Raw genomic sequence first — 15,173 nt, forward strand, 5'->3', positions numbered from 1 at the left:
ACACTAATATTTTAAAAAGAAACCTTTGGGATTGCCCCCTTATTTGGTGAGCACTCATCTGTGATTTTCTTCCCTTCTGTGCTATTTGCAGTTATCTCTAGCGAAAAACCCTCACTGGTTAAGCATCCCAGTGACTCTCTGACCCTGAAGAAAATAATTTTTGTGGTACCCAGAGAGTATTAACTGAACACAGGCTGGAGCTCTGAGCACAGGCTCCTGACCTGCCATTCTCTGGTGAGTTTGTATATAAAAAAACCCTGAAAAAACCCCCATGAAACTACATAGAGGTGTTTTTGAAAGACTAGATTGTTGATCTGTATGTGGTATTAATCATCCATAAAAGTTATATTTGTCTTGCACAGACCTGTCTGAAGATGACTGAGAAAGATCATCAGTATTAAGCCCATCTCATTTTCAAGTTTCTAATAGGTGTATTTAACAAGCCTTTTCTTCTTTAGTGGCAAATCATATACTTGTAGTGCACATTACTATAACGATCTTAATAATTTAATAATTTTAATAAAACAAGTGAAAATATCTCTCAATAAATATTTTCCTTGAAGGGACTGATAGAAAACTTCTTCCTCTCTGTTTCAATGATAATTCAAGGAACATTTGAAGAACTTAAATTTTCCTTCTCTTGTGGAGGAAAGAAAGCCTTATTTTTCATTAAAGAACAATGGGAAAATCGAAGTGATCTGTACTTAAAGTATTCTTGTGCAGAGCATGATGCAATGAGCTATCTTGAGTAGAGGAGGAGTAGGTGTGAAATGTCTAAGGATTTCAGTGTAAAATGTTTCTCACATCTAACCATTGTTAAAATTTCAGGATTTTCCCATTCACCCTTAGGAGGAAACAAGACCTTTCAAAAATGTTATGACAAGAAGGGAAGGGGAGAAAGGAGGGAGAGAGATAAACCTAAAAATAGCAAGTAGGGTTGGACGTTTGACTAAGATTATCCCATCCTGGCCTGAAATCCCTGCCTTGAAACAGGCTCAAAGGGTAAATCCACACGGTTCAATGAAGAACAGCCAAGACACCAAAACTGGCTTGCTCAGAGCTAGTTCACACACAGTTGTGCTAACTGTGGATGGTGGTGAGAAATACTGAGAAATACACTGGAGAAAGCATTGCACTGAAGTGGAACAGACAGGATGCACACCAGTTCCATTACAGATCTGTCTTTAACTCCATCTTGTAAAAAAATTTTGGCTTGCTCATGATTGCAATTTATATCCAGGGTGTCCTGCAATGCCCAAGAAAATGATGCTTAATGCACAGAGATAATGTAGTTTTTTACTTATGTAATAACATCACAATGGAATAATAATTATTAGTAGCATGGAATATTTAATTTCTATACTGCTTTACAAATTCTGTAATTTTATAGTATAAATTGGAATACCTTACTTGTGACAATTTATTTTATTGTCTGAGTGAAACTAGTATAATTTTTAAAAATATAAACTATGACTTCTTTTATTTCATGTTGCTTTGTAAGGATGACATATGGAAGAACTATTAATATTCTTTGTTTCTGCTTCAGGGCTATTCAGGATTAAAATACTAATTTTTTGTTGAAAAATTAAAAAGTTCAGATTATGGGTACATGCAATTATAAAACCTTTCTATAGTAAGAATATATAATCAACTATATTGGGTCACCTTTTAAGAATTTTGAAAGCAGTAACCTTCGAATACTAAAGAGAAGCTTTTTTTAATACTGTGGTGGAAACCTTCTGGAAATATGAATAATGTAAAAATCTACTAATTTGTCCTAGAAACAGAACGTATTTACATTCTTGATAACAAAGAGGGTTATTATTATCATAGTTGGGGTTTATAAACACACGTGTCTTATACCTGAAAAAAGACTCTGGGATATCATGTCTATCCCTGTTAATGCACTTGCTTATATATCTTCTAGGATAAGAGCACCATCTTGTGTTCAGTGTAAATAACTGTTGCAAGGCAGGAGATGTTGCATTGTAATGAATTCAAGAACTATGAAATTTATTTATATATTAGGATACAAGATATCCTTACACATAGCACTCACATTCATAAAAAGAAAATATTATTATTAAAAATAACGTAGAATGAAAATGCTTCGTATTTTTAATATTGTATATCTGATTTTATAAAAACTATTTTTTATAAAATAATTATTGGTTCAATTGCAGAAAGAAAAAGAACCTTCAATAATAAATATTTTAATTAGTGATTTAATTTAGATAATAGTATTTTTGTGATGCAAAAGTCAAAGAATTTATTAGAGACTTACATTTATTAAAATATATCAGGTTGAATTATATGTGTAGTTCTAATTTTCTCAGTTGAAATTGTTCGTATTTCTCACTATGAATTGTTCATAGTGCTGAATATGCTATCTCATTTATTTCTGGGCCATACTTTTGTACAGCTTGACTTAAAGCAGCTTTGAGACACAGGAGAAATAACACAATTCTGTGTTCCCAGCTGTCACTTTTAATCTAAATATGAAGTCAGGATTTTTTCAGAGAGCCACAGAAGGGATGGAAAGGACTCCAGGATATGGTCTAGTCCAATCCATTTGCTCTAAGCAGGGTCAGCTACAGGATGTGGCTCAGGTCTGTACCCAGTTGGGTCTTGGGTATCCTCAGCGATGGAGACATCACAACCTCTCTTTGTAAACCAGCTCTTACACAGTGTTTGACCAGCCTTGAAATAAAAGTTAGTTCTTGCATTTAAAGGGAATTTCCCGTATTTCCTCCAGTGCTCGTTGTTTCCTCTCTTGTCACTGGCCATTGCTGAAAAGAGCCTGGCTCTGTCTTCTTTCCTCCCTCCCAGTGGGTGTTTGATATATTGACAAGAGCCTGCTCGAGACAGTCCCAGCTTTCTCAGCCTCTCCTCACACCTCCAATACCTCAAGCCTTTAAAGGCCTTCATGGCTCTTGCTGAGCTCACTGCAGTATATCTGTGTCCCTTTTGTGCTGTGGAGCCCAGAACTTGGCACAACACTGCAGGCGTGCTAAATAGAGGGGAAGGATCTCAGCCTGCTGATTATTCTGTTTTTAATGTAGCCCAGGACAGTGGTGGTCTTCTTTGCCACGAGGGCACATTGGTGGCTCAAGGTGACTATCAAGGTGACCTTATTGCATATTAGGACCTTTTCTACAAGCTTGCTTTCTAGTCAGTCAGTCTCAGCACATAATGGTGGTAAAATTATTCCTCCCAAGGCACAGGACTTTGCATTTCCTTTTGTTGTTCTGCTTTAAGATCCCCTTTGCCCAGCCCACTGAGGCCTCAGTCAGCAGGGCTTTTCAGAACTGGTAAAGAGTGGCTTCACAATGATGTGAGTCACATACTGGGGGGGATCACATCAGGACTCAGGAGTTCATGTCTGTTCAGTTGATTAAATATTCCCTAACCTCAGCCTTTTCCACTCAGACAAGTCATATTTCTGCTGAGATCATGTTGTCCTACTGCCACCACCAAAGGATATATATCCTTTCTGCATGTGAGCTTAGTCAGGAGCTCACTGTCCATCCATGCAGGACGACTGCTACCTCCACTTGATTTTCAGCCTGTCCAGATAGACAACTGCTGAGCTGGGAGGAGGTGATCTCACAGAATCAACCACTTCTCCTTGAACCTGTATCTTTCCAGGATCTCCTCCCATGGCATTTGCCCACCCACTCAACAGTGAACTTTTGCTTTTCTGAGGCCCAGAATTATGGTTGTGTTTTTTGGTTTATTCCTTCTTTGCAACATCCCGAACTCCATCATCTCATGCTCTTGACATTCACCTTCCCAACAGATTTTTGTTTATAAAAGTATGAGAAGCAGCAGAGGTACCCTCATCAGCTCTTTTGTCACCTGTGTCAGGAAATTATTAGTGCACTCTGGAAACCTCCTGGCTTATATGTACCCTGCTGTGTTGCCCTCCACAGATATCAGGTGCTTCAAATCCCCATAAGGACCAGGGCCTGTGACTGTGAGGCCACTTCCAGCTGCCTGAAGAAGATTTCATTGTCTGTTCCTGATCAAGTAGTCCAGACACAAAGTACAATATTGGTAGCTTCCTAGTCATGACCGAAAAGTCACTTGGCTCCTCACCTGAGTGAGCCCTCTGCATCTCCTGCTCTTCTCTCATATAAATGGCATCTATATAGTGATGAGGAAGACCACGGAGTGATAGAGTTTGGCTTCTGGTGTGTGGAGATGTTTGTGCTGCTTTATCTAGTTGAAGTTAATGATAGCAGTAGTTTCCTTTTGTGAAAACATTCACAAGCTTGCTGCCACATACTGCTTGATCCCACTGTCATCCTGGGTTCTGTAACAGCTTCAGGGCTGCAGATCCATCTTGCTGTGAAAGAATCTGGTTTACTACCACTGCATTTATCTTTTTGTTATTACTAGAATGTCCTTGATGCAGCACCCTGAGACTCCTTTGCTGTGCCTTTTTTTGGGGGAGAAAGGAAGTTCCTCCAATGTACAACAGGACTGAGAAGTTTTCAATTTCCCTTGATGCTTTCATTAATTTCAAAAAAATACCTTAATTAGAGTGGGGGAAATATATTGATTTCCTGTTCAGCTTAATCTCTTCAGGTTCATGGGACCACAGAGATGTCTTGGTTATTTTAATTTTACAAGCATGAACAAGAGGCGGCTGTTTGTCATTAGTTTTCTGACTTCTACATTTAGGTTTCTCTCATTATAAGTTTGCTCTACTGGTTCTGAAATTGCTTTGCTTCACTATTCATTTTGTTTTGACATTTATTCACATACAATCTTTTCCTCCACTGTTCAAAGCACAATTTAAGAAAACTCAAATTTTCATTCTTTTTTCTTCCTTTCCCTTGCCTTTTTTGCATAAATATTCCTTCTTCTTAAATCTGAAAAAAGTGTTTTTCTATTGCTCTTTATTTTTCTCTCATCTATGAAACATTTCCTAATATTTTTAATTTGATAGAAAATCTTGCTATTTCTTTTAGTATAGAATAAAATAAGCAATCGGCATTGGTTTTCTTTGTAGAGTTCTGGTTGTTCCTCTTCCTTTCACTTCCTTGCTACCTTCCTTTAGTTCTCCTTTTCTACTTACCACCACTATAGTTCTGAATTCAGACAGCACTCTGTCCTTCCCACTTCACTTCTAAGATCCTTCATGTCACTCTGAATATATATAGATATTTTTTTTTTTTTGTGGCTTTTATAGCATAACCTATCCTAATCCTGAAAATGCTTGTTTGTTTGCTTTTGTTTTTAATATTTTCCCCTGGTTCCTGTGTCACTCCTTGAACTTTCTCCATTTGGTATTTGGGTCTTTTTTTTTTTTTTTTTTTTGTACACTTTCTATTTTGAATGGGTGGCTCTTTAGATCTTAGGTTTCTCACTTTTTTTTTTTTTCTCAGAGTAGGCAGTGAGACTGTTTCTGCATGTGGGAAACCTCCCAAAAGATCCTCACCTTGCCTGGAAACAAGCATTGCAGCTAGAATGTGAAAGGATGATTATGCCTCTGATGTGTTACATCATGATGTGGCATAGCATCTTCCAGGCTCAGTGTTCACTGTCCCCAAATGACAGCAACAGATAGTTAAGAGCTGTCCCTAAATATCCTCCCTTTTTAATACCTACATGTGCTCTTCTGATATGTCCGGCATAAAGTAGAATCTCTTCTGTAACAACTGAAAATGTGACCAGGTTCACTGCATCTCAGGAGATGTATACCTCTGGTATACCAGAATTAGAAACAAAATTTGAGCAGTGGGACAGATTGGTTGATGTCTTCTGGCTAAGAGATACAGTATATATACAGTGTGATATCTGAGCAAGTGGTTGCATATTTGGGGTGTGCACTTTGATTTTGATGGCATTTACTATTTGCTTAACACACCATAACTGCTTCAAATAAGCCAGTTAAGATATCCATAACTTGAACACTTATTAGTAAGTGGATTTCTTGACGTGATATGTGGAGTCATTAAGTTCTATTGTATAAATCCTTTGTATTGTGCTTTGTTTGCAAACGACTAAACTATTATCTCTGCTATGCATTCATGTTGTCATAGGAACTGCTTTTAAAGTTGCAGAAGAGAACAATTTCCATGAAGTATCAAACTCGAAGTATCAGTAATATGAGCATCATAACTGTGCTCTGATTAGTGAAGGATCTTAGTTTATATTTTAACTCTCCCTTAAAAATAATTATAATAGTGCTTTTGAATTGCTTGAGCTAAAAGAATACATAAGGAATTAATTCTTGACAATTTGACACTGACAAAATTTGCAGCTCTTCTAAATTACAGAAGACTTCCTCATTTAAAGAAGGGATATGAGGAGTATTTATCTCTACTATATTATAGTAGAGATAAACACCTAATGGTCTCCCAACACTTCTGTAAACACCACAGTTTCACAGTTTAGCAGAATCTTCAGTACCTTCCAAAGGTTTTCAGGCAGTTTTTTCACAGTAATAATGTATGGCCATCAATTAAACCATTTTCCTGGAGCTTTAATCTGCATGATTCTCCTAGACCATGGGCTTCAGGGACACTGAAGACTCTTGTGCTTCTTTCTTTATCTTCATACTTGTGATCAAAAGGGTGTTTTTTAACTGTAGCCTTTTTTATGACTAAAAGGTTTTTAGAATAATTTTACTTTCTCTGTGTATAAACGGTCAGGCAACACTGATGTGCACAGTCAAGTACATACATTCTTTGAGTCTCGCAAGTTTTCTTTACAAAACTGAGGTTTCAGCAAAAACTTTGAAAGATGTTGCTTACCATACATTGGATCGGTTTGGGATACAGCTGACTTTTTTCATAGCAGCCCATGGGGTGATATGTTTTGGATGTGTGTTTAGACTGTTGATAACACATTGGTGACTCCCCAAAAATGTTTGGAAGCAAGACATTCCATCAATGAGAGTCATGTTAGGGAAAGGTTGAGTCATTTTAGACTGAAACAGAGAACCTCTTACCACAGAATAATAAATAGTCCATGACTTGAGTGCTCTTCATGTTGCATGTCAAATATTTAATATGCTCAAGGAATGTGTGTTGAATCAGTTTGTCATATTATAGAATACATGTCCACTCCTAGATTTGTTTGTCAAGGAGAGATGAATGACTTGCTAATTTAATATAATTTATAATTTCTCTCATTTTTAGCCCCTTGTGAAGCCAACACATTCTTTTGCCACAGTAACATGTGTATAAATAATACATTGGTCTGCAATGGACTCCAGAACTGTGTGTATCCCTGGGATGAAAACCACTGCAAAGGTAACATGTAGAATTGAAAAAGTTGTCATTTGCACTGCATGAGATACAGCATATGATCCTCAGTTTCTTGCTAAGTGTGTGCCAAATGAATGAAAGCTCAGGAAGCATAATTTGGTGAAAGCATACATTAAGCCACAGAGAAAATGAAGGAAGGTAAAAAAATACCAGTTAATTTTACTTCCAGTGTTTTCAATTTTTTCTCTGGTGTTGCATTGGTTATGTCCTGCTGTCTGTTTATGTGCTTCTTCTGGTTTTCTGATCACTTGGTCTCTGCTTTCCGTACAGTCTAAAGTATAATTAAAGGTAATATTTTGGTTCCTTTACCATAGTTACCTTTGTAATGAAGTAACATATGAGTAGCAGGTGTCTTTTAGCTGCATGCTATGCCCGTAATAGCCCAGGTAGTCTTATAAAGGAAGATGGAATTAACACTGTAAGAAAGCATCCAAATATACCCATAATCAAGTGAAATTGAAGTGCAAGGGACAAGCACAGGAAATCAGATGTAATATTTATTTCATAGGCAGGGAGCAATAATCCTATCCCTGTGCTGACAATGGTTTCTAAATATTTCTGTGGTTCTGATTAAAAGAAAAACAAACCAGCCCCAAAACAGCATCTGTGTTGTCTTCAGGGAAAAGAGCTTACATTCCAAGCTAGGGAGACAGTCCACTTCTGTCTTGTATCCCCCTGTCTCCCCCCCATCCCTACTGCAGATTTATTCCTGAAAACATGGGATATGCCAAATTTAGGAACCAATCAAGAAAAAAATTCAGAAGGAGGTGGATTAGCAGGCAACCCATAAGTCTACTGAAGCCTGTAAAATCCTGACAAGCAGTGCAATAGGGTAAAACACAAATGAAAACATATATTTCAAAAGAACACAGCTAAACTGTAGTATAGCATAATATTCTTCAAAGAAACTAAACAGACAATTGGGAAAAGATTATTCATTCTTTAGTTCATCACAACAGAGGAAAACAGAAAACCTTCACCAGTCTTCAATTTCTAGAATGATTTTCATCTTTCCTTCGTCAAGTATCATTTATCAGGTCTTGTGCATTTATCCTCTCTTGTTTTTCTGACTACAAAAAGGAGGTTTGCTGATTCTAGCAAAAAAATTGTTTGCTGCAGTGTTGCTTTTTCTAACTGCTTTTTCTCCAGAGTCTTTGTCAGTTAGAGAAACACTGAGCAAATCTACAAGCTTATACAATGAACTACTGAGGAGTAAAGTTTTGGTATCTAGGAGATTATGAAGAGATGAATGTTTATGTTTTGGTAGCAATAACTTTAATTTCAAATGCTTTTTGTTAATTCTTTGAATATGTTTTAGGTTGCCAGGAAAAAAAATGCACTAAACTGGGTTTTGGATTTTAACCACAGTTGTCTTGCTATGCCTGAGAGACTGATGCAAACATTTTCAACTTGAATTTCTAAAAGGCTCAGTCTGCAGCCTTTTATGAAAGCAAACCACAGAGAAAGACTGGTTTTTTTCCATTATTTTACTGCTTTTTTTTCTTTATTCACAATGCAGAATTTGCTGACTGACTTATTAGAGAGTCCTGAGTAAAGGGTAGTAGGTATGATCAGTTTTTGGATTTTTATGGCTGTTTAGAAAAGTTTCAGCAATTAATAGGAAAAAAAAAGAATGGAAATAACTTGCACAAATTTGTGGTTTTTTTCCCTTTCTGAAATCTAAATTTGCATAACTTTTCTGTTTTCTCCTGATTTAGCATTTTCATTGAACCCTGTCAAAATTCCTATTCAGCTTACAACTATTAAACCTTAAATCCCGTAAAATCTTGTTCTTTCATAGGACCTAATGTCCTAGCTGCATATACTTACTAGAAGAGAGAGAAAATAATGAAGAGAACATCTGTAAACTTCTTGGGGGCTTTAGCAGCCAAATGGAGTTCAGAGGTGACACTGAAGCCATCTGCTTGTTATGGTGGTTGCTTTTTATAAAAAAATTAAATCATTCTTTCATTTAACTAAGCTTGTAATATACCCTGAATAAATAAGTTTCCAAGTGAATAGGCCCACAAAGGATTTGTGTGTTGCTTATTTGACTTTCACAAATACCTGATTTCTTACTCTTTTCTTTTTTGTTGGTGAGATTGATTAAGTGAACTCAGACATAGACTAGGGTCAGCCTTGCAGTAATCTGTGAACTCATCATAGTTGTTTGTATTCTTGAACTGCAATTAATGCTGTTATTTTTTTTTTTTTTTTTTTTTATTCCCTGTCACACAGAAAAAAGAAAAGCAAACCTATTGGACCAACTTACCAATACCAGTGGGACTATAATTGGGGTGACTTCTTGCATTGTGATCATCCTCATTGTTGTCTCTATTATAGTACAGATCAAGCAGCCTCGCAAAAAATTTGTCCAAAGGAAAACAGACTTTGATCAAACAGTGTTCCAGGAGGTGTTTGAGCCTCCTCATTATGAGTTATGCACCCTTAGAGGGACAGGGACTACAGCTGACCTTGCTGATGTTGCAGATGACTTTGAAAATTATCATAAACTGCGGAGATCCTCTTCAAAATGCATTCATGACCATCACTGTGGATCACAAGTGTCTAGTATTAAGGGCAGCCGTAGTAACCTCAGCACAAGAGATGCTTCTGTCTTGACAGAAATACAACCCCAGCCTGTAAAACCACTTGTTCAGCCCATGAACAGGAGAAACATCCTTGTCATGAAGCATAGCTACTCACAAGATGCTGCAGATGCGTGTGAGATAGACGAAATTGAAGAGGTGCCAACCACGAGTCACAGGCTGTCCAGACATGATAAAGCTGTTCAGCGGTCAGTATCAATAAATTTTTGATGAAGACTATTGTGTAAGGACTTGATTGACCAAATATATTCACTCTTTGTTCAGTAAAGACATATTTTCTTTTTTCTTTACTGTTTAAATTTCTGTTTCCTGATAGCACGTCATTATATTATCTCTCTTTCTATTGTTCTTTCTCATCTCTGTTCCTCTTTGCTGAAGGATTCTTTATCTCCGTTTTACCTTTCTACTTTCTTTCTTTCTTTTTCTTTTACTGTTTTGTATACCCACATGCATACACACACAGATCAACACAGAATAGGCAAAAAATATAAAAACCAAAGAAAATAGTGTAAATTTACTTTTTGGAATAGCCACATATATGTGGATTCCTTGTAACTGAGGTGGCCTTGAATATCATCTACAGTTGCACTAACCATCTTTATATAAATTCATCAATAAATAAAAGATACATGTATCCATTTTGATGCAGAACACGAGAAGGAGAAACACAGTCCTGGGGCAAAGAAACCCACTTTCCTCATAGAACATTGCTTTTTATATAATGAATTATAGTATTTCAGAAACTTTACTCTATCTGTTCCATTACTAATCACAGTATTTTCTTTTGTCAAATAAACATAGATAGATTAGAACATGAGACAACATAGTGAACTTATATATTTACATATAAGAAGGAAGTTAAAGGGAATCTTTCTAATCAATAAGAAAGCAAAATCAAGCATAATATTTTTCATAAAAGAACTATTTTTTCTGTATATTTCACTTTGAATCACTTTAACTGTGAATGAGTAAAAGTTTACAAGGAAAAGAAGAACAAAAAATAATGAACAATTTATTTGAAAAGGAACATATAACTCTTTTTTAATATATTTGTGTTTTATCTTGCATGCATTATTTATGCATTTCTTGTTACTTTTTACATACCCTGTGTATTTACTTTGCACATTGAGGCATTTCTTTCTCTTTAAAAAACCCATTATTTGGTTATTTTAATTCAATTGCATGTCTATGTAAATTACTTCATGAATATCAATCAAATTATCAAAGTGTACTGTTTATTAAGTATCTATATGCATATATTACTTTTCTATGCAAACACTATTATTTTGAATGAAATAGCCATAACATTCCAGGTTCTGCCTCATTGGGTCTCTAAGCAAACATGAGTCTGAGTACAACACAACTAGGGTCTAAGAGAAAAACCTGAGGTAAGTAAACATACCTATACAGCAATTGAACCATCTGTTGCTTTCTATTTTATTTGTTATATTGCTAAAATGCATATTAGGTCTCAAATTTTATGTCGTCTTGTATGGAGTCAGGTTTGAATGGAAAAAAAATCTGAAAGCCAGATGACCGACCACTTTAGCATTGCAAATCAAGCAAAATCCTGTTAATTCCGTATTCTGGACAGAATTACAGTCAGCCCCTAGCAAAAACAATCTTCATTCCAACTGCATTAGAAAGTCATGTGCTTTGCATGGCTCTTGCATTTCATTAATTTATTTCTTAATTTTTATTTATGGAACTGAAAGTAAGAGGTCCAGCATGTGAAATAAAATGCAAAACTTGGCAATTTAACTTGTCAGTAAGATGTGCAACTATGTGTTTTCAGCTCATTTTTTTCATCCAATCTTGTGAAGTGTTGGGGGAAGAGTATGTGTTAGTAAGGATAAATTTAGAGATTCTCTAGCACTAAGGTTAATGTTTTAAATTTAACTTACTTTTTGGAGTATTTTCCATGACTTTTCATTTTGCATATTTTTTATCAGCACTTAATAAACATAATCTCTGATGTTTATAATGGAGTTATAGATAGCTGCTAGTCTGTCAGTTTACATATGTATATATATAAACATAGATATGTGTATATACGTTTTCATGTGTATATACGTATAAAACAACTTTACAGTTAAATAATCCAATAATGGTTTTAGTGCCCGTAGATAGTTTACGTAAATATTTTTCTGCCTTTTTTTTTTCCTCAGAGAGACCATATTTTAACTTAGTTTTGATTTCAGACAACTATTCATGCCGTCATGCAAACTCTGAATGGAGTCTATAATGAGCTATCTCAGTTCTTTGAAAAAGAAGTGGACAATTTTCCAATTTAATTTAATTGCCTTTATGCAAACCTAAGAAGTATAGACATTATCTTACCTCCTTAGCAAGACATTCCCTTTGCACAAAAATATATTTCTTTTGTAATTTGGTTTCTGGCCACCAAGTGCTCCTTAGTTATTAAATATATTTGAAGATTTGCTGAAAACTTGAGGAAGGAATTAGTTCCTGAGACTATCCTTTTTATTTATTTACTTTTAAAACCATAGTTTTCTTTAAGTTGATCTGTTTCATGTCTGTTATTTACTTGTATGTTGTGTGATATGTGGAAGAAGATTTACATTGAACTTTTGTTATATGTACGTTGTTTTCATTATATAGACTGCTTGAGAATAGTGCGCTCCTGGGTGATTTTGAACATGCTACAATGAAATGTGAAAATATCGTCCTTGGAAACACCAGCTAGAGGTTTTATGGACTCTGACCAGCTATTCTCTTATCATGAAAAAATTCAGCAGTGTTGAGTAAAATTACTAGAAGGCAATAAGACTTTGGTTATTACGCTTACCAATCATTTCTCTTTTTCTTTTTCTGTCTTCTTTTTGTTGCAAGTAAAATTCCCAATTTCAGGAACAATTTATTGAAATCAGGTATTTAGCCATTCATAATCACTTCAATAGAAACGTTTGTTGGATAAACATCTAGCAATATGACTGAATTTGACATTGAGAAATTAATCTGCATGTATGTTACTGAATATTTGAGTTGGCAAAAATCCCTTTATTAGATACATTGTAAAAAGCATGCATTCACAGTTATTGCTGTTACTGTTCCATTTCTGTGTCATATGCTTGCTACTTGTAACTTTTATATAAAAATACATAAAACAATGTATAATAATTTCGTACCTTGAGTTTAATACAATGTTTTCTTTACCTAATTTACTAATCCTGTGTAATTCAGGAGATTAAGCGCAAAATGTAGTTTCTAGGAACTTGAAACATTTGATATAGCAGAAAATCCACTTTCTCTCATCCCTCAGTGACCAAACAGAATGCATTAATTTTTTTAAGATTTAAATGAATTCATAATAGGTTGATCACCTAATTTCAGTTAAAAGGTTTGTGATAATCTATGTATTCCATTCTCTATTTTGAACTAATTTATTTTCATGGCAATTATTAGGAAGTTTGCTTCAGTACAGTAGAGTAGCAGATTTTTATCAGTTACACAAATCTTGTGGTTGGGTTTCAACTTTAGAAATACAGACATAAACTTTTTCCTTAAACAAAATAAAATTATATTTTTAATCAAAGCTGTAAGTACTAGTAACCAACACCAAAATCAAGTTTGAGAGGGTATGTTGTTAAGGAATTATTATAGGTTAAAGAGCCATTATTACGTAAAGTAGAAAGCCCCCTCATCTAAGAACTCAATAACCATTCATAAAATCATAGTTTCATTATCTATTTAAAGTGTATCTTCCAAATTCTTTTCCAAAACAAATCTCAACTCCTTTGAAATATCTTGCATCATTCATGGTTGTTAGGTTCTTCTGCATAAAAATGTTACTAGAGTTATTGGGAAAAGTGTAAAGGATTCCATCTATCTTCCTAAACTATAAGTACATGGGAAAAAACAAAACTGAAAAGACTGACATAAAAAATAAGGTGGTCTATATGAGCTATTTAAATGTATAATATATAATTTGCATATTTAAAAAACAGAAAATCTTATTTCTACAACTGTGACTTAATAGTGACATGAGAAGAAGGGCTTCAGATATTTGACTATTTTTATATTTATAGTGCATTTTACAACTATTTTTTTTTAGCTTGAATAATTTGTTTTCACATATTAGCTGCAAAAACAGTTCTGTGTCCTCTGTAGTCACTGAGAGTCATGGAGTCATCCCTCAGTTACACGGGTTTGCAGCATGCACTATTAGTTCATTTCCAGATCAGTAGCTCTTCACATGTTCATATGACTTATCACTGCTTTTTTCTTTAACCTTTCCAAGTCCTAGCTCATCAACTTTTTTTTTAAGTATATTTTGTCAAAATATTTGCCACATCCATGCTTAAAATGGATGCATCCATGCATCCATTATAAAATGAAGGAAGAATTAAAGACTTGCTAAAATAAATTAATATACATGCAGACACTTGTATGTATATATGTAAATATTTACTACTGGAGATAGTATATAGATAAATATAAAAGAAGTAATCTAAATGTTAATTTAGCTTTGAATGAATAATATTGTTCTCACAGAAAAATGCTGAACTTTTTTTCAAAGTTGCTGTATATTTATATTTAAGTGCCTAAATCCCACTGTAAGACAGAGTTTGTCCACTCCCTCCTAGACAAATACACAATAAAATTAATTTTAAGATTTTTCCAGTGAAGTGTTAACTGAAAAAACTGGAGAAGACATGGATATTAATAATTACATTTAATGATCATCTTCACTTTCTTTTGAAAATATTTGCCAGAGAAAAAGGAAGAAGAAAAATAAAATGTTGTGTAAACAGAAGAAGTTAAGAAAAGTGATAATGGAAATTCTTGATCCTGGAAACTCCTTTAGAAACATATTGCCTAATAGTTAGGTACCCTTAAACAAAAAATTTTCTAAGTACAAAATGCGCGTATATTGGGGTAACAGGGTCAAATTATAGCTATTAAAATATAAACAAAAATGAATTCAAGCACAGATAAAATACTATAATTAAAATACTTAATTTCAAGTAACTGAATTCTTTGTAAAGTCAGTGTGAATAATAACCTGGTCTACTATACCACAAACAGTAAAGATAATACTTGCTTCATATCACACAATAGTAGGATATCTTAATGTGATCTATGAAACCCAAAATATTAAAATAAAAGAGGTTGTTGCTGGGAGTAACTAGTTTTCCTTTCCTATCAGTATTTTTCATTATGATGAATACTCTTGTTTAAGACCAGAAGGAAGTTCAAACAAGCTTTCAATCTTATGGAAAGGAGTTTTGGATTAAATTAACACAGCTGTATGTGTTATTAT

At 34.6% G+C, this 15,173-nt stretch overlaps 1 protein-coding gene across 1 annotated transcript in view; it reads left to right on the forward strand.

Moving 5' to 3' along the window:
• The window catches only part of NETO1 (neuropilin and tolloid like 1), a 63,653-nt gene extending 49,679 nt beyond the window's left edge, over nucleotides 1-13,974 (forward strand). Inside the window, exons 8-11 of the mRNA XM_066328344.1 lie at nucleotides 7,152-7,265; nucleotides 9,519-10,077; nucleotides 11,203-11,277; nucleotides 12,512-13,974. Of these exons, the coding sequence (XP_066184441.1) occupies nucleotides 7,152-7,265; nucleotides 9,519-10,077; nucleotides 11,203-11,263 (734 nt within the window). The 3' untranslated portion in view covers nucleotides 11,264-11,277; nucleotides 12,512-13,974. The remainder of the gene's footprint in view (nucleotides 1-7,151; nucleotides 7,266-9,518; nucleotides 10,078-11,202; nucleotides 11,278-12,511) is intronic.
• Nucleotides 13,975-15,173: the final 1,199 nt, after the last annotated feature.

This window comes from Sylvia atricapilla, chromosome 1 (genome assembly GCF_009819655.1).
Source record: "Sylvia atricapilla isolate bSylAtr1 chromosome 1, bSylAtr1.pri, whole genome shotgun sequence".
In the NCBI taxonomy this organism is placed as follows: domain Eukaryota; kingdom Metazoa; phylum Chordata; class Aves; order Passeriformes; family Sylviidae; genus Sylvia; species Sylvia atricapilla.